The sequence below is a fragment of the Palaemon carinicauda genome, chromosome 22 (genome assembly GCF_036898095.1).
Source record: "Palaemon carinicauda isolate YSFRI2023 chromosome 22, ASM3689809v2, whole genome shotgun sequence".
Lineage (NCBI taxonomy): Eukaryota > Metazoa > Arthropoda > Malacostraca > Decapoda > Palaemonidae > Palaemon > Palaemon carinicauda.
The window spans coordinates 30347881-30367880 of record NC_090746.1 but is presented as its reverse complement, the minus strand read 5'-3'; the positions used below and the strand labels follow the sequence as shown (position 1 = coordinate 30367880).

Genomic DNA, 20000 nt, shown 5'->3' with positions numbered 1-20000 from the left:
TAAAGTATACTTTCGTATTACACCATTCAAATACCTTGACATGAAAGATTAAGATGACTGAGAACAACCAAGATTTTCTTAAATGCCATAAAAACACATCCTAAAATTTACTTACTAAAAGACAACCGAAATTGTCACTTAATTACACAATTAATTTAATTAACAAATTTCTTATGTATTCTTGTTTTTTTTTTTTTTTAAACAGCCAAGGTTTAGACAAAGACTGACAAAATTTGAAAGAAAAAAGATAAAAATTCAGAGTACTATCTTCGCTCTTTAGTTAATCTTTGTACTGTGACAATACTCGCGTGTGTGTGTGTACGTGTTTGTATCAAATTTTGTTTAAATTAACTTTTTATGCCGGGACATTACTGTCTCTTTAGACTAAAGTTCTCAGGTCAAGAAGAATGGTAGTATGGTGGTCAAATATTTCCACCTGCCAATATTCATTCTATTTCACCACACACAAAAATGTATAAATGAAAATCATAAAATGAAATACCCTTGCATAACATTCCATATACAGTATATAACAATAATAACGAGGCAACGAGAACTTTGCAAAGAAGAATTAACAATTATACTATCGCTGTACCAGATGAAAAAAATACATTAGAAAATGTAGCCACACTAAACAAGCAAAGACTTACACCAATTCTCACAATAACAGACAATCAATTGGTAGATATACATACAGCCTTCACAACAGGGTAATGTTTTTTTTTTTTTTTTTCCCCCTCTAAGTTGCGGTACTTAATACCAGAAAAATACATGAAGTATGAAAAACTTTAAATGGAATCAAAAATTAATAATTTAAAAAGATAATTCTAATCTGCAGTGGTGAACTGCACAAAAAAAAAATGACGACGAAATACCAAGGACGAGGATGAAATAAGATTGCATGAAAACCGGTCCATTGCAGTTGTAAGGGTGGGGTCGAGTGAATTTGCACACGATCTAAATGATAATTCAGACTAGATTTGTCAAAGAAGTAGCATCAGATTAACCAAAGAAATAGAACTAGATTGCCAAAGAAAGATTATGAGTACTGAGATTTGACAAAATAAACGTAGGAACAAAGAAATAGAAATCTCAAGGTGTTGGAATACGTTACGCAAAACGTATTGCACACTCACCTTACACTGCGAGAAAATAGGCGACCTTGATTTTGGCGGCCAATGTTAAGATTTGGCAACACGCGCACTTACCTTAGTGTTACTCCGGTTCCTGCAAAGATAAAAAAAAAGTTTCATTACAGTTCATAAGCGTTTAGTGTTCATGTATTCGTTCTTCTATTTGAAAACTCTTATGTGAAGGATTTTAGAGTTGGCTGACAAGTTTAACAATAATCAAAGACCGCTGTAGATCCAGATTTGTATAGTGTACCATTCATCTGTAGAACATTAATCAATAACTAAATAAGGAATAAAAATAGCGTTGTATTGCCGTCTTGATTAACATTAATTTTGTTTTAGCTACATAAAACATGACGTCAAGTTTAGATTTCAGAAAGGGAGCGACTGACTTGAACTAGAAATTAAAGGTGTAAGCTGAAAAAAAGAAGGCAACCTAAAATTAATGGCATGTCTAAATGAATTGCGTAAGTAACGCATGACGTGGAAGAAAATTAATTGTATAAAAACGTTGTATTGTGAAAGAAATTTTACTTGGGTCAAGTGATGACATCGTGAAAGGATGTTTAGAATGAAATACTAGACAGCATGACAGAGAGAGAGAGAGAGAGAGAGAGAGAGAGAGAGAGAGAGAGAGAGAGAGAGAGAGAGAGAGAGAGAGAGAGAGTTGTCAGCCTTGCGTATGGCTCTACGTGAGAAACTGCTGTGCTGTGCAAACTGACTCGCAGATATGGAGAAAGAAAGAGAGAGAGAGAGAGAGAGAGAGAGAGAGAGAGAGAGAGAGAGAGAGAGAGAGAGAGACTAGTGAAAATTTTACACTAATAATATCTTAAATATAGTAAACTAATGAAACACATATTTAAACTTTATTAGGAAAACACATATTAGGTGTAAAAACCTTAATTCAAAGTTAAAGAAATGTAATATTGTCATAATTCATCAAATGAAATTAACTTCATATGCAGAAAGCTTCGAGGAACTGACGGCTGCAACTGGTAAACAAATTACCTTTGAGCATAAGACAGTATAAATAGTAAGAGGTCTTGGTAAGATTCTACCTTATGCAAAATATATAAAAGTATCACATCAGAGAAAACCGCCAATATTCATAAAAATTTCTACCACTGATTTAACCGAGAAAGTAGTTACTTATCTTCTTTACGGGAATTGAACGTCTCAAGTAAAAGCCTGAAGATCAATTAAATGAACAAACACGACCCAAATTCTCTCTCTCTCTCTCTCTCTCTCTCTCTCTCTCTCTCTCTCTCTCTCTCTCTCTCTCTCTCTCTCTCTCTCTCTCTCTCTCGTTGACATCAATTTCGAATCTTACCTTGGCCCTCAACTTCACGTCTTTTACCACATTGACTTATTTCAGACTAGATCTTTTTTCCGGATTTCCTTGAGTGTTTCCCATTTTTTAACCTTGTTTTTTCTAAATTAGACTACAGTTTCTTTTTGCGATTCATTATTCTATACACACAGACATGTATAAGTATATAAATATAAGCATAAGTTTTACTGTCACATGGATCACAGTATATTAATACTACAAAAGTCAGTAAGAAATATTGAATAATTTTAGTGACAAAACACTTCCGTGCAAATTAATATACTGTACTCTTTTTCGGGGTAAAGTAAAAAGTAATTTACAGGCGAAGGCTACCTATACGTAAAAAGTGAACATCAATATAGAAAAAAATAAATAAATAAATAAAAGAAAAAAAATCCACAACCAATATTTGCACTTGACCGTAATGTGGTCATAAAACAAAATAGCTAAAAATGAAGTTAAATTTTGAAATACTGAACAATATTGGTCATAAACCAATTATCCACTTTATACAAACCTCTACTAATGTTGAATACAAAGTGAGACTATATTTATAATACTATATCCTATTATATTTCTTATAACAATGTCTTTGCAAAGCTGACAGCAAAACTTAAATTTTTGTGTATCCAGAGGTTCAGGCCATCAACACTATAAATGAATGTTCGTAGTAAAGATGAATGAAATAACCGGGCCCTGAATATTAGATAACGGATGTTGCTGTTCATAAAAATGTACATTAGCATCACTAAGTGAAGACTAAATAAGTAAAACTCAGTTTATGTTACAAAAATTCATAAATTAGTCTGGAGCTATTTTTAGGTAAGTCGTGTCGGTCTTCTATTGGCCTGGGCTATGCAGAGGCTAAATGTGAATGTAACAAAAGTGGTTCTATAAACCTATTCATATCATTAATGACACATTAGCATATCAAAGGACTTGGTTACTTAACCAGCTTGAATAAAAGTACATACAAATATGATTCATCAGTCTCGCACACTCAAACTCTTTAACATGAATTAACCTGAAAGTGTTTTTTATATATATACAGTATATATATAAGTTAATGCTTACCGAACAAAATTATAATTCTAAGTGTACGCAAGACTGAAAAGATTGAAAAACAAGGATAACATATATAAGCTCAAAAACATATAAATATCGTGGTTAGACTAATTCTTACAAATAAATAGTATATCAATTTCCCATTTAAAATTACTGAATGTTTTGCAAACACTATTACTCAGAATGAACAGTAAACTATTAGAGAGAGAGAGAGAGAGAGAGAGAGAGAGAGAGAGAGAGAGAGAGAGAGAGAGAGAGAGAGAGATCGCTATTGGTGGTATACCGTGTGAAAGAATCTAAAGAAGGCCATAGATATATCGACAGAAAAAAATCTGTTCCATTTTCGTCTCAGGAATTTCCTTGATATCACTACTAATGGTCATGAACATTACATTATGACTGAATTGCGTAGATTCAACTAAATATTTGGATTCAAATATTTAAGAAGTAGGGTGGTGCGTATTATTAGTAAATATGTGGAGGTGAGGGGGAGGGGAGGAGAAGGGGAGGGGTGTTATACATTGTTTAACGTTGGCAACGCTGAGTCACGTAATATTTCGCCCACTTACCGACTTTCACTCTTGGGGTGTTCAGATTCCTGACACTGGCTAAAGCTTCAACGTCAGCTATCACAATAAAAATGCAACTTATTAGAGAGATGCCATAGATCTATTTTACAGTACTTCCTTGCAACTGTTACGACAATCAATATGGAGCGCATGAATATAATTATTCACCCGTTGCAACATAATCAATTCAACAGAAAATCCAATTTGGTACATCCCTAATACCGTCATACTATATTTGCAATTTAAAAACTAGCAATCACAGTGACTTGATTTACACAGTTTGAAAACAAATTCCTATCACGTCGCTCAATGTTATAGAATTTCATTACCCTCTGAAGAAATAATTCTTAGTCTTTACCCTGCTTTAAACATAAACATAGTACTCATACGGAAACTAAACTAGTCCCAAATGAATGATACTGAAAAGAGGAAAAAACACTCATGGTCGGCTTACGGAATCGGACGATGCAGTTGATCATGACCCAGTGAGGACCTTCCTTTTGGAGGGCAACAGACGTTCGAGGTTACCTGATGTAACGACTACCCTTCCCCACTCCCAAGACCCTTCAGGGACCTTTAAGTTCCCCTCACACCCTCCACCCACCCTACCCTGCCCTGCCTAAATAAAGGGCTGTAGTAATACCGAAAGTCCTGATTTTGCTTTTGTTTTGAAATTTCACTAACCTTTAGCTCATTCTTAAGGTCATGGCTTCTTACGTGAACGGGAACTAATGGAGTTCAAGTACTTCATCGTTTAAATAGACACAAAGTAAATTTACGTGGCTTTCACTATTACAATGCAGTGACAAAATATCCATACGTTTACATACTAAAGAGTTAGTATATAAAACAATTTGCGTGGCCGTTTGATATAAATCAAATAGAATAAAATAAAATAATACATATAAATATGAAACATTGAAATTGCACGGCGGAAAAGCGCTCTCTAACACACACACACACACACACACACACACACACATATATATATATATATATATATATATATATATATATATATACATACACATTATGTACATATATATAGTATATAGTATATATATAATATATAAATCTATATATATATATATATATATATATATGTATATATATATATATATATATATATATATATATATATATATATATACATATATATATATATATATATATATATATATATACATATGTCATATCCTAGCTACAGGGGATACTCCCGAGTGATAAGAGCGAAGGGGTGAGAAGGACTGATTGTGTGTGTGCATATAATTTTTCAGGAGTCGTGTTCATACACGCTCGCGCACGCACGCACACGCACACACAAACACACACACACACACACACACATATATATATATATATATATGTATACAAATACTGTATATACATATCTATATATATATATATATATATATATATATATATATATATATATATATATATATATATATATATATCCTGTACATATATATACATACACACACATATATATATTATATATATACTGTAAATATACATATAAATATACATTATGTGCGTCGGTGTGTAGCACACTAAAAAGCTGTGCAGCACGAAAAACGAAGTTGAAAAATACTTACCTCATCATATTAAGCCATAGTTATCTATTAAGCAGGAGAAGGATAATCATAAAAGAAACAAAACAAAGGTTGAAATTCATCTACTGTATGTAGATATTAAAGAGAAATGAGCTTTGTACGGAAACGAAGGTTAAAACTTCAAACAAGAGCTTTCTGAAGTGCTTTATATCCATTAATTAATTCATAAACAACTTGAACGTCTCTTCCTAAAAAAACCTTTATCAAAGAAAAGAAATATTGTAATATAATCAATGCAGATTAATGAAGTAGTTTAATGAAAGATAGAATAAGGCAAATCAGTCAACGGCTAGGTTATGTAAAATTTGGAAATCAAATCGCCTCAAATTACATATAATAATCAGGCTATATATCTGTTTAGTGAGAGAGGCGCTACTGTATGGACATGAGTTGTGGTATGAAAATGAAACAGATTTTGTAGATTTGAGAAAAAAGGTCCCGGAAGAATATTGGGAGTTAAATGGGAGGACAGGATTAGAAATGAAACTATAAGAGATTACTTGAGTGCCATATGTGGATGACATCATGGTGAAGGGTAGATGGAGATGGTTTGGGCATGCTCTTCGCACTCCCCAAAAGAGATTACTTCACCAAACTTTCCACTGGAATCCACAAGGAACTATAGAGTTGGAAGACCCATGCCTACATGGCTGAGGACTATGAAGCGTGAAATGAGAGATGCCAAAAAGAGAAGAATTGATTTAGAAGCTAGAGATAGAGACGACTGGAGAAATCTAACCGAGGCCCTTTGCGTCAATAAGCGTAGGAGGAAATGATGATGATGAGATTATAAATAAAACAAAAAGGAATTGCAAATACCATATATAGAAAACCAATGGATGAATATGACATGGCTGATATATCCAGAAGTAATGCGATTTTACTTTTTCCTTTCCCGAAATAACAGTTAAAAAGCTGAGGAAAATGGCAATTTAAATTGAGATGGGGATATGTTGCATAGTCTTACAACAAAACAACCTATTTTAAGAAAATCCTTTTGAAATATTGAGGAACGGCCCCTCATATTCAAGATCAACATTAACAAATGGTTTCAAATTTAACAGCCTTTTATAATGAGGACATTATAGATACTAAAATCTTATAATAAATCAGTCAGTGCTTATTCGAGAAATTCGATTATGCTGCTAAGAATTTTTTATTTTCATAACCTTTATTGCTGGTTTTAGACCCGGCCAAGGCCACTGAGAAAATTTCACTATTCATGTAAAAGGGTACCGAAGAATGCGAGACGCAAGTTAGGTGATAACTGTGAGGTGAGGTGACTGCAACTAAACTTTATTAAACAATCATCGAGTTTATATACAGCGACTTCCGAGGAAGAACGTCACACAAATTCAAACATGATAAAGCTTGAGCTAGCATGATAACACAAGATGGTCTATTAACAGTACAGGGAAGAGCGAGTGATAAGATAGAATTTCAAAACCGTTACAGCGTACGAGTCTGTAAGGAACACGTGCGGCACATGGCTCCAGTCCCCCTAAAATTAAATACATGTGAAATGTGGAGGTCTGCTCTTAAAAGGAGACTGTAAGCGGGTCATCTTGCAGGATATATGCAAGTTTAAGGCAATCAATGGAGACCCAGTCTTCTTTACCTTGTTTTGAGTATTATTCTCCTACCTGGTTTTCAGCTGCTGATTTTCATCTTAATTTGTAGGACAGGAACTTACGGTCTATTAGATTTCATATTCCTGATCTAGATATTAATCTTTGTCACCGTCGTTCAATTAGTTCGTTATGCATGTTGCATATTTTTTTATAATTCTAACCATCCTTTACATTCAGAACTTCCCGGACAGTTCTATCCTGTTCGTAACACTGGGCATGCAGTTAATTCTAATAGCCAGGCCTTCTCCATCATGAGGCTCAATACTAAACAGTATTCTAGAAGTTTTATTCCAGCTGTGACCAAGTTGTGGAATGATTTTCCTAATCGGGTAGTTGAATTGGTAGAACTTCAAAAGTTCACACTTGCAGCAAATGGTTTTATGTTGAACAGGCTCACATAAGTCTTTATAGTTTGTTTATGAAATATCTGTTTTTTGGTGATGTTACTGTTTTTAAAATATTTTATTTTCTTTGTTCATTGTTTCTAATATCGTTTATTTATTACCTTATTTCCTTTCTTCACTGGGCTATTTTTCCCTGTTGGAGACCTTGGGCTTATAGTATCTTACTTTTTCAACTACTGTACTGTAGTAGCTTAGCTCATAATAATAATAATAATAATAATAATAATAATAATAATAATAATAATAATAATAATAATACCTTCGTTGTTCGAAGGATCACAAAGAAAGGGCCCATGTAAGGGGCCATTAGCAATTGCTTGTTAGTGTCGTTGCACAGGAAAACGTACGTTGCCGAGTACAGATTTGTCAGTATGTGTTGCTTGGCTGGGGGCTTGTAAATCTGGCTGCATAGAGTAAAATTTTCCATGTGACGTAGGCGCTAGAAATTGTAAGAGGAGGCTTCAGACGGAAAAAAATCGCCAGGGACAACCAACGGACCACCATATATCATTTCAGCTGCCGAGACATCCAGGCGTCTTTAGGAGCGGTACTTAGTCTCAGGAGGATCCAGGGAAGCTGAATAAATCAGTTTGAGTCCTTGCAGTGGAACATCAAAGCTACATTGAAAGTGCAATGAAAACGTTCAACCATTCCGTTGGCAGCAGGGTTGTAGGCAGTTGTCTGATGTATGGTGATTCCCAGGAGATTTGCCAATGATGACTACAATTAAAAGGTGAAAGTGGTACCCCTGTCTGAGGTAATATGCTCAGGGATTCCAAATCTCACTATCCATCCTGAGAGTAATGCAGATGTACGCAAGGTGAACGTTGCAGTTTCCATAGGAATGGCTTTAGGCCAACAAGTGGGGCAGTCGGAGATGGTAAACAGGTAACAATGTCCCTGTGATATGGGTAGGGGGCTTACAGCATCGACGTGAATGTGGGCAAAGTGACGCTGAGGTTGAAGAAAGGTAACAACTCCTGAATCTGTGTCGATGTACATTTGAGGTTTGGCATGAAGTACAGGCATGAACCCAACCCTTAGCATCCTTAGTAATGCCATGCTAAATGAACGTCGTCTTCCATAGCTGTGCAGTAGAACGGCACAATGGATGTAAAAGGCCATGAATGAAATCAAACACCTATCGGCGATAGGGGCAGGTATCCACGGTCTTAGTCTACCAGTATTGATGTCACCAAGGGTGGCATTGGAGTCATCGAGAGGGACGTCCTCCTAACAGAGGGATGTGCAGGATGTCTTGCATGCTTAATACTCTGGATCTTTTCGTTGGGTTTCTGCTAAGGCATTGTTATCCAATCCCAGGTGAATGGCAGCCTGTGTGTTTCTTGACAAGGCATCGGCAATGGGATTCATTTTTCTAGGGATGTGTTGAAGGGTACAATTTTATTCAGCCATGGTGGAGAAATGTCGGCATTGACGGGCAGACCAGGCGTCTGTTTGTCAAGTGAAGGCGTGCACCAGAGGCATGAGGTCCATGCAGATGACGAAGGGCGTACCTTCCAAGAAGTGGCGAAAGAGACTGACGGCTAAGTGCACCACCAGCAATTAGCGGTCGAAGGTAGAGTAGCTGCATTCTGCATTGGACAGTTTTCTACAGAAGGCAAACACCTGCTCGCCTGTAGAGAAGGAGAGGTGCATGTGGCATGTGATAAGTGAGAGTAGCAGTGGCTGATAGGGCATCATTTGCATGCAGAAGGCCACTTCTTGATGGGGACCCCACTTCAGGTCTTTTGGCTTGCCCTTGAAGGAAGCATAGAGGGGGGCACGAGTGGCAGCGATGGCAGGCAGGAAAAGGTGATAATAGTTGTTCATGTCCAAGAATTCTTGCAGTGCTTTGATGGTCAAGGGCGTGGGGAAGTTCTGACTGGATACTACCTTCTCAGGGAGAGGGTGGACTTCATCAGGAGTGATGCGGTGCCCTAAGAACGTTGGCACCAAATGTACACTTGTCGTACTGGACTATCAGGACATTCTGTTGTAAGCAGTCTAGCACGATGCGTAGGTGACAGACGTGTTCCTCTTCTTTTGAGGAAGAGAACCTAAGTATGTTGTCTTCGTATTATACACAGAAGGGGAGGTCCCCTAAAATGCCATCCAGGTGTTGTTGAAAAGTGGCCTAAGCACTACAAAGGCCAAAACTGGAGTATTTGAAGGTGTATTTACTGAAGGTGGTAGTGATGGGGGTCTTGGGGATGTCTTCTGGGTTCATGGGCACCTGATAATACCCATTCAGGAGGTTGAGCTTTGTGCAAGTAGGTCATATCAGGGATATTTGGGAGTTTAGTGATCCAGTTCTGTCTACACGTTCAGGCGCTTGTAATTCCCACACAGATGTTGATAGCCATCTTTCTCAGGGAAAGGGTGGACTCCTTTAGGAGTGATGCGGTGTCCTAAGAACAATACTTTGTTGGTGCCGGAGGTACACTTGTCGTAACGGACAACAAGGCCATTGTGTTGTAGGTGGTTCAGCACAATGCGTAGGTGACGTAAGTGTACCTCTTTGGAGGAAGAGACCATCGTCATCTTCATAATATACACAGAAGGGGAGGTCCCCTAAGATGCCATCCAGGAGATGTTGAAAAGTTATCCCAGCATAACAAAGGCCAAAACACGAGTAACTGAAGGTGTATGTACCGAAGAAGGTGGCGATGGCTGTCTTGGGGATGTCTTTTGGGTTCGTGGGCACCTGATAATACCCCTTCGGGAGGTCGAGCTTTGTGCAAGTAGGAGGTCACATCGGCGATATTTGGGAGGGGGTAGTGATCCAGTTTTGTCTGCATGTTCAGGCAGGTTTAATCCCGACACAGATGCAGATAGTCATCTTTCTTTAGAACAATGTACAAGGCTGGCGACCATGGGCTTGAGGCCTTTGAAGAAAGGCTCATTTCTTTCATTTCAGAAAACGTTTGATTACCAACTGTCAAACAATCCAGTGCCAGATGGCTGAATCTGGCAGATACTGGGAGCCCCGTCGTCTTGATATGGTGATAAATTTAGTGTTTTGTGGGAACCGTGGACATTGGACGAAGTTCTGGACAGAAAGATTCCAGGCACGACGTGAAAAGATGGGTGTAGGCATTCGTGGGTACGCTGATGTGGTGAGCAAAGTCAGAGGGGCTGGTTGGAAATGTATTGACGAATAAGATTCAGTGTTAACTAGCCATTAGTGATATTTGATCCTTCCAAACGATAATGTAAGGTTCTCGTAACCATGGGTGGGGATCATAGATTTGTTAGCAGCTACTAGGCGAACGTCGGCAGATTTAGACAGACTACGTCGTGTCATGGGGATTGTCCTTGGCAGAAGAGAACGGCAAGCACCCGTGTCTACCAAAAATCATACGCCCTTAGATGCATCATATATAAAGAAATTATTAGTGACAGGTGAATCCACCGCCACAAGTGATGACATACTTACACGTTTTTTGGCCACTGACAACGGCTCAAACATTTCTTTCGCAGGAGCCTCGAACTGGAGTGGTAGTAGCATAACTGAGGCTGATGGGCATCAGAAGTGGCTGTAGAGGTCGTTGGTTGGGCCGTGAGCAAGTGGTGGGTGGTGGGCAGTTTTGTAACCACTCCGGCATGTCACGGGGTGAACGTCTGTGTCCTACTGCATTCACGTCAGCTTCGCTCAGTGTTGAATAGTTGTCCATTTCATCATTAGTGGAGGTGTTAATGGAGGTCTTGAAGGTGGTGAAGTGACTGTCCATAAGGGCATCCACTTTAGTCATCAGGTCCTTCATGGGCAAAATATCGACATCAGGGATGGCAGTGCATACAGGTTTGGGTAGGCGAGTACTCAAAGGCCACGAAGTAGATTCACTTCACAAGGAGAGCCAGCTGCAGCAGGGTGCAGGCAAGCGATACTGGTAATTTCCCTGAGGGCGAGTGAAGCCTTTTGGTTCCCCAACAGTTGTTGAGAGCTGAAAAAGTTTCATTATGCAGGCGGCTGGCTATGGCGAGTACTGCTCTAGGAGATATGATTTGAGGGCATCATACTTTATTGTGGTGTCCCCTTACCCGCACCCCCAATCGGAGATATCTGAGAAAGTGTCCTCAGAGATCACCGCAAGAACATAGTCAGCTTTTGTTCTTGACTGAGTCATGCCCTTGATGCGAAACTGGACCTTGGCGTACTGAAAACAGGCGGATACCTCTGTACTGACAAAGGGAGGGAGTTTCATGGAAGTGGCGTTGATAGGAGAGTCACTGTCAGAAGGCGGCATTATCGAACAGTGGGACACAAAAGTGAGGGGGAAGGTGGGATGGAGGCGGTCACTCTGGTGGTCACCAATGTGTGAGGTGCCAGTTAACTGATAACTGAGAGGCGAGGTGAATGCAACTAAACTTTATCAAACAATCATCTAGTTTATATACAGCAACTTCCGAGGAAGAACGTCGCAAAGATTCAAACATGATAAAGCTGGTGCTAGCACGATAACACAAGATATGCTATAAACAGTGCAGGGAAGAGCGAGTGATAAGATAAAAAATCAAAACCGTTATAGTGTACGGGTGTGTATGATACACATGCGGTACACAAGTAACAGGACGGGAAAGACGAGGCAAAGGCATCTGACCTTTTTTACGGATTTACTGTAAGGAATGAGAAACAATGTTTACGTACTTGGCAACTCATTATAAAAAAAATACCAGTTCTTAACTGAAGCTGCACTACTCAAATATTAAAGATATTCCCTACAAAGATACGAACATCATCGCATTTTCATTAATGCTTGGAGAGGTAAATTTCCACAAAAAAAAAAAAAAAGATAAAACTGACAAATTCTTAAAAAGGGGATTAGGAATGGACATGTGAAACCTAATTATATTTTCTTTTTCAAATATAACACGCATGTCATAAGTGACATTCATCAACGTCCTTCAAAACTATTTCATTACAATTTCTTAGAAGTGCATAAAAAGCATTCTACGAGTGGTAAAATATTTCAATTATCCTTTTGATCGGATCGAAGGTTGTTTTTATTTGTGGGTATCAAAGATGCTGGCAAATAACCTTGGTATTCCTCTACATGAAAGGAAACACTTTCATATTCAAACTTATTAACAAAAGAATACTCGAATTACTCATCTTTGACGTCATTGAGGATTTTTTCCGGACTTACGAAGGATAACCAACTGGAGTGAAAGAAATGTGTTATGACCTAAAAAAAATAATATATATTTGGGTGAGAAATTGCAGATGCATTTTTCTATTTAGGTCAAAAATACCTGTAGGAAAAATTAGGCATTATTCGAATATATTATTTGGGTGAGGAATAGTTTATTAGGACAAAATAATCATACCTTGCCTGGATATGACCAATTTGAACAATAGGAATTCAATGTTACGAGGAATAAAACATCTATTACCAAGATAGAACTGGTTGTGTGATGTGAAATAACCTGTTGTTTTTAAAGAAAGAGCATTACTTCTTGGTCAAAAACAAAATTGTAACACTTATTTCTTTCAAATTATTTAAGAGCATCAGTTCTTGGTCAAAAACAAAATTGTAACACTTATTTCTTTCAAATTATTTAAGAGCATCACTTCTTGGTCAAAAACAAAATTGTAACACTTATTTCTTTCAAATTATTTAAGAGCATCACTTCTTGGTCAAAAACAAAATTGTAACACTTATTTCTTTCAAATTATTTAGATTAAATGGAAGGCAGCAGAAAAATTTATACATTGCACGTGGATATTTTGGGACATTTGTGAAATATAACTGTTTACCATGAAATGTATGCGAGATTAAATTAAGAATATATCTTAAATTATATGATGATTCTTTAGTAAATGTCAATTTCCTTTTATTTGGAAAATAAATTCCTATTTTCCTAAATTCGAGCGAAGTTATAAAGCAAGTGCCAAGTGTTGCAGATGCAATGTTAGGGGCAGAAGATAAATTATTGAATGGGACTTTAGAGTTTTTGCAGTCAATGTTAACTGCAAGTTTAAAGTTGTACACAGAGTGACTGGTTTGATGTAATACTTATTCAAATAATAGTAGGTTATATCTCCATGACTTTGATATTTTTATGGATGGAGTGATGAGAGGGTTTAAGGAGAATAAAAAGGATACAACTGCCTAGAGATAAAATGGGACGTAGCGTGATAAACATTTGAAGATTATATATTTGTTAAAGTTAAATTAAACTTAATATCTTTAAATTAAACTTAATATCTTTTATAAGTATTTGCGAATAATGTAAATGATGATGGTAAAAGAGATGAAGAGGCAAGGAAGGTGGCAGGGTTTCTGCTGAAGTTTTAGAATAGAAACCCATGAAAACAAAAGTGGCAGTGCACAAAAAATAATCAGGCAAAATAAACTTAAGTTTTCAATTCTAAGATGAGTCTTCAAAACTAAATATGAAATGAAATATTAAATTTACAGTTAATTGAGTCCGAGCCTTCAAAAAGATAGAATCAAAATTTAGTTTATTACTAAGAGAATTTTACACAAACATACACACACACACACACACACACACACACACACACACACATATATATATATATATATATATATGTGTGTGTGTGTGTGTATGTGTGTATAGATATGTACATGTTATATACAGTAATACCTTAATATACGAGTATAATCCGGCCCAGGAGATAGCTTGTAAACCAAAACAGTTTTCCTATAAGAAATAAAAGAATATCACTCAATCTATTCTACACAGTTATAAATACACATATACATTCATTTAAAAAGGTTTTTAATTTATATATAGAGCTACAGTACCTTGGCAATAACAAAACAAACAGTTAAAAGTTAATATTTTTTTTCAACCTGCTTTTAAATGTTTTATATCAAATATATTACTAGAAAATGAAATATGCTGTAAATATGGCAAACTACGCACAATATAGGCTAATCCTTTAAATATCCTTCATAATTAATTTACAAAGTTCATAGCATGAGATACCAGACGAGATTTAAAAAAAAAAGGGATAGGATCACTCAGTAGGAGAAAGCTGCTTAAACATTTTCTTCTTTTGTGCAGCTGTTCCTCCAACAAACGTCTAGATTTTCTACAATTGTTATGGTTTTTGAGACTTTGATAACTTCAAAATTGTATTATATAAGTCCTTTAAATAATATCACCTACATATTATGCACTAAGCATTGGTAGAATAAAAACATTAAAAATAATGCATCTCAAACTTTGTCCTTGTCTACAAGTTCGGTGGGAGTAGTTTATTATCTAACAAAATTTATCACTCATCTATGAACTAATTTTCAATATATTTATTGAGTTCATTTATTATTCGTTATTTGCTACATATTCTGAGCTGATACCAAATAGTTTAATAATATATTCATAAATTTGAAAATATGGCAATACAAAACTCTGGATTAGGACAAACTGATTTCACCCAATCAACAGGTGTAAAAGGAGTGGCCTCGAATGCAATTATGCTAGCTTAAGAAAAATAAAGTATGCTTTCCATACTGCTCGGTAAATTCTGAAATAAACACAAAGTATAAAGAGAGGATACTGTACCAACCGTGTGTCACACAATTGTACATAATTCCTTTTGTATATATTATGCTTGTATCTCGCACTAAAACGAACATGAAAATTCACGTCTCCGGTTTTCCTCTGTGACATTGTCTGTCTTGTAAACATGTAATGTCCTGTTGCCTTGAGGTTTTGTATATAAAGGAGAGTGTTCTATAATATTACAACTCAGTTGATTGCATCCTGCCTTTGTGTTCACAACCTTCTTTCGGCCCGTCACATTGGTGACCACGGAAGTCGACTCGCTCCCACCGCCTTCCACCCCCACCCCCTCGCCCCTTCATCGTTGGTAGTACTATGGCGGACTCTACGGCAGTTGGTGCTGCAGCCGCTCCATTCAAACTTTCATCGTTTGCCAGTGGAGAGGCGTTTGCTTGGTTTCAGCGCGCAGAATTCCAGTTTCATATCAGGGGCGTGACTCGCTCAACCACCAAAGCGGATTATGTTCTCGCGGCGATACCTGAGGACACCTTCCCAGAAATATCCGACTGGCTTTGTGAACAAGGAGACACCCCAATAACGTATGACACCCTCAAAACATACCTTCTGCAGCAGTACTCGCCGTCGCCAGCCGCCCGTATAGCAAAGCTTATTCAGCTCTCGCAACAACCGTTGGGGGACCAAAGGACTTCGCTTGCCCTCGGGGAAATGACCAGTATCGCTCGCCTTCAACCTGCCGCAGACGGCTCTCCTCGTGAGGTGAACCTACTTCGTGCCCTTTGGATACGCCGTTTACCCGAACCTGTACACGCTGCCATATCCGATGTCGATAGTTTACCCATAAAGGACTTGATGACCAAAGCCGACGCCCTTATGGAGCGCCACTTCAAGACCTCCATCAACGCCTCCACCCCTGACGACGAGGATGCCTATTCAACGTCAACCGAAGCTGACATGAATGCCGTAGGACATACACGCCTACCCCGTGACGTGCCGAAGCGGCGACAAAGCCGCCCACCACCCACCAATCGCTCGCGCCCCAACGAACGACTTCTACAGCCACTTACTACCTCCCATCCGCCGCAGTTTTGCTACTACCACTTCAGATTCGGGGCAACCGCGAAGAAATGTGCCAAGAATTGTCAGTGGCCAAAAAACGTGTAAGTAGGCCATCGCTTGTGGCGGTGGCCTCCCGTGTTTCTAATCTTTTCTTTTTACAGGATGCAGGAACGGGCGTGCGATTTTTGGTAGACACGGGTGCTTGTCGTTCTCTTTTGCCAAGGAAACTCTTCAAAGCACGACGTAGTCTGTCTACATCTGCCGACGTCCGCTTGGTAGCTGCCAACGGATTCACGATACCCACCTATGGTTACGAGAACCTCACATATCGTTCGGAAACGGTAAATTTAATTGGAAGTTTCTCGTTGCTGACGTCACATTGCCAATCCTCAGTGCGGATTTCCTCTCTCATTTCCACCTTCTGGTCGATGTCGCCCACCGACAATTGGTCAACGCAGACTCATACTTGTCGACACCTCTTCAACCCCCCCCCCCCCCCAACCTCACTCTCCACATCAGCGCACCCACGGATGCCTACGCCCACCTCCTCACGTCGTACCCGTTAGTTTTCCGTCCAGAACTTCACCAAACGCCCACGGTTCCTGCCAGGCACGGTATTTATCACCATATCAAGACGACGGGACCCCCAGTCTTCGCAAAATTCAGACGTCTAGTACCGGAACGATTGGCAGCCGCCAAACAGACGTTCGCCAAAATGGAGGAAATGGGCCTTTGCCAAAAGGCCTCCAGCCCATGGTCGTCACCCTTACACATCGTTCTGAAGAAAGACGGCTCCCTCCGTCCGTGCGGGGATTACAGGCGCCTGAACATGCAAACAGAACCGGATCACTACCCCCTCCCAAACATTGCCGACGTGACCTCCTACCTGCGCAAAGCGAAGGTTTTCTCTACGCTCGACCTCCTGAAGGGGTATTATCAAGTGCCTATGAACCCAGAAGACATCCCCAAGACCGCCATCACCACTCCGTTTGGTACATACACCTTCAATTACTCCTGTTTTGGCCTTCGTAATGCTGGGGCAACGTTTCAACGTCTCATGGATGGCATCTTAGGGGACCTCCCTTTCTGTGTATGTTATGTGGACGACATACTTGTGTTCTCCTCCTCAAAAGAGGAACACCTCCGTCACCTGCAACAAAACGACCTTGTAGTCCGGTACGACAAGTGTACCTTTGGCGCCAACGAAGTGTCGTTCTTAGGGCACCGTATCACTGCTGAAGGAGTCCATCCCCTCCCTGAGAAGGTAGCAGCCATTCAGAACTTCCCCGCGCCCTTGACCGTCAAAGCTCTGCAGGAATTCTTGGGCATGATCTACTATTATCACCGTTTTCTGCCAGCCATTGCCGCCACTCTTGCTCCCCTCTACGCCTCCTTCAAGGGCAAGCCAAAGGACCTGAAGTGGGGTACCCTTCAAGAAGCAGCCTACTGTAATGCAAAGAAGGCCCTATCAACTGCTGCGGCTCTCACTTTTCCTATCCCACACGCCCCTCTCCTTCTCTCCACCGATGCCATCGACGTCGCTATTGGTGCAGCACTCGAGCAGGTGGTCAAAGGCTCGCCCCGCCCCGCCCATTGGCCTTCTTCAGCAGAAAACTGTCCAAGGCAGAATCGGGTTATTCTACCTTCGATCGAGAATTGCTGGCGGTGCACTTGGCTGTCCGTCACTTTCGCCATTTCTTAGAAGGTACGCCCTTCGTCATTCGCACAGACCACATGCCTCTGGTGCACACCTTCACTCGACAGTCTGACGCCTGGTCCGCCCGTCAACGCCGACATCTCTCCGCCGTAGCTGAATACAATTGCACCCTCCAATACGTCCCTGGGAAAATGAATCCCGTTGCCGATGCCCTGTCAAGAAACACGTTGGCTGCCGTTCAACTGGGATTGGATTACAACGCCCTGGCTGAAGCCCAACGACAGGATCCAGAGTATCAAGCTTGTAGGACATCCTGCACGTCCCTCCGTTGGGAAGATTTTCCCCTCGAAGACTCCAACACCACCCTCCTCTGTGACGTCAGTACTGGTAGACCGCGACCTTGGATTCCTGCTCCCATGCGCCGACAGGTGTTTGATTTCATTCACGGCCTTTCACATCCCTCGTGCCGTTCTACTGCACAGCTGCTGAAGGCAAAGTTCATTTGGCACGGCATTTCTAAGGATGCTAAGGATTGGGTCCGCGCCTGTACTTCTTGCCAAACTTCCAAAGTACATCGACACACTGATTCAGGAGTGGGCACCTTTCCTCAACCTCAGCGTCGTTTCGCACACATTCACGTCGACGTTGTAGGCCCCTACCCACATCACAAGGACATCGTTACCAGTTTACCGTCATCGACCGCTGCACTCGTTGGCCTGAAGCCATTCCCATGGAAACTGCAACGTCCGCCTCATGTACATCTGCCTTACTCTCTGGATGGATTTCAAGATTCGGTATCCCTGAGCATATTACTTCTGACCGGGGAACCACTTTCACCTCTCAATTGTGGACGTCATTAGCGAATCTCCTGGGCATCACCCTACATCAGACAACGGCCTACAACCCCGCTGCCAATGGAATGGTTGAACGTTTTCATCGCACCCTCAAAGCAGCTTTGATGTCCCGCTGCAAGGATTGCAACTGGTTTACACAGCTTCCCTGGGTCCTCCTGGGACTAAGGACCACTCCTAAAGACGCCCTCGACGTCTCGGCAGCTGAAATGGTGTATGGCGACCTGTTGGTCGTCTCTGCCGAATTTTTTCCTTCTACAACCTCCTCCGACGATCTCCAGCGCATACGTCACGTCGTGGGAAAATTTACTCCGTGCCGCCAGACTTACAAGCCCCCAGCGAAGCATCACATACCAACGGACTTGCACTCTGCAACGCACGTCTTCCTGCGCAACGACACCAGCAAGCCACCACTAACGCCCCCTTACACTGGCCCCTTCCTTGTGATCCGACGCAGTCTGAAAGCATTCCTCCTAAACATTCGGGGCAAAGAAGACTGGGTCTCCATTTATCGTCTAAAACCTGCTTATCTTCTGCCAGATGACCCGCCTACAGTTCGCCTCTCTAGATCAGGGCGCCCTATTTAACATGTACAGTATGTCATTTTTAGGGGGGGAGCCATGTACCAACCGTGTGTCACACAATTGTACATAATTCCTTTTGTATATATTATGCTTGTATCTGCGCTCTTCCCTCGCACTAAAACGAACATGAAAATTCACGTCTCCGGTTTTCCTCTGTGACATTGTCTGTCTTGTAAACATGTTATGTCCTGTTGCCTTGAGGTTTTGTATATAAAGGAGGGTGTTCTATAATATTATAACTCAGTTGATTGCATCCTGCCTTTGAATTCACAACCTTCTCTCGGCCCGTCACAATACGGACCCCGAAAGAGTGTAGTGCCATCAGTCCATCTCACGCAGTACACTGTAGGCATTACTTTAAGAGTTTTGGCAGTGTTCATTCGGCCCTTAGCTGGGCTCGCTTTATATTCTACTTTACCTCCGTCCTTGCTTGCTTCCTTATATCTTTACCTACACCCTTTAATAACTTTTTCCTCATAATGTACTCTAGGAGTTTACCATAATTGCACTTAGGCGGTGAATGACCTCAAAGTTACCAGCGCTGGGATATTTATCACATCTTTAATGTAATCTAAAAGGGGGGGGGAGTAAACCATATGGTAAT

At 40.1% G+C, this 20000-nt stretch overlaps 1 protein-coding gene across 13 annotated transcripts in view; it reads right to left on the bottom strand.

The window, feature by feature from the left end:
* Positions 1-20000, bottom strand: part of LOC137616392 (defense protein l(2)34Fc-like) — a 1552671-nt gene that overhangs the window by 582918 nt on the left and 949753 nt on the right. For 8 of the 13 annotated variants that reach the window (XR_011039414.1, XR_011039413.1, XR_011039415.1 and 5 more), the window contains one exon: positions 1209-1227. The exons of the other annotated variants lie outside the window; for them this stretch is intronic. Coding sequence is in view for 1 of the 8 variants with exons in the window: in XM_068346095.1 (XP_068202196.1) it covers positions 1209-1227 (19 nt within the window). In the remaining 7 variants the exon portion in view is untranslated. The remainder of the gene's footprint in view (positions 1-1208; positions 1228-20000) is intronic. 13 annotated transcript variants of the gene reach the window in all.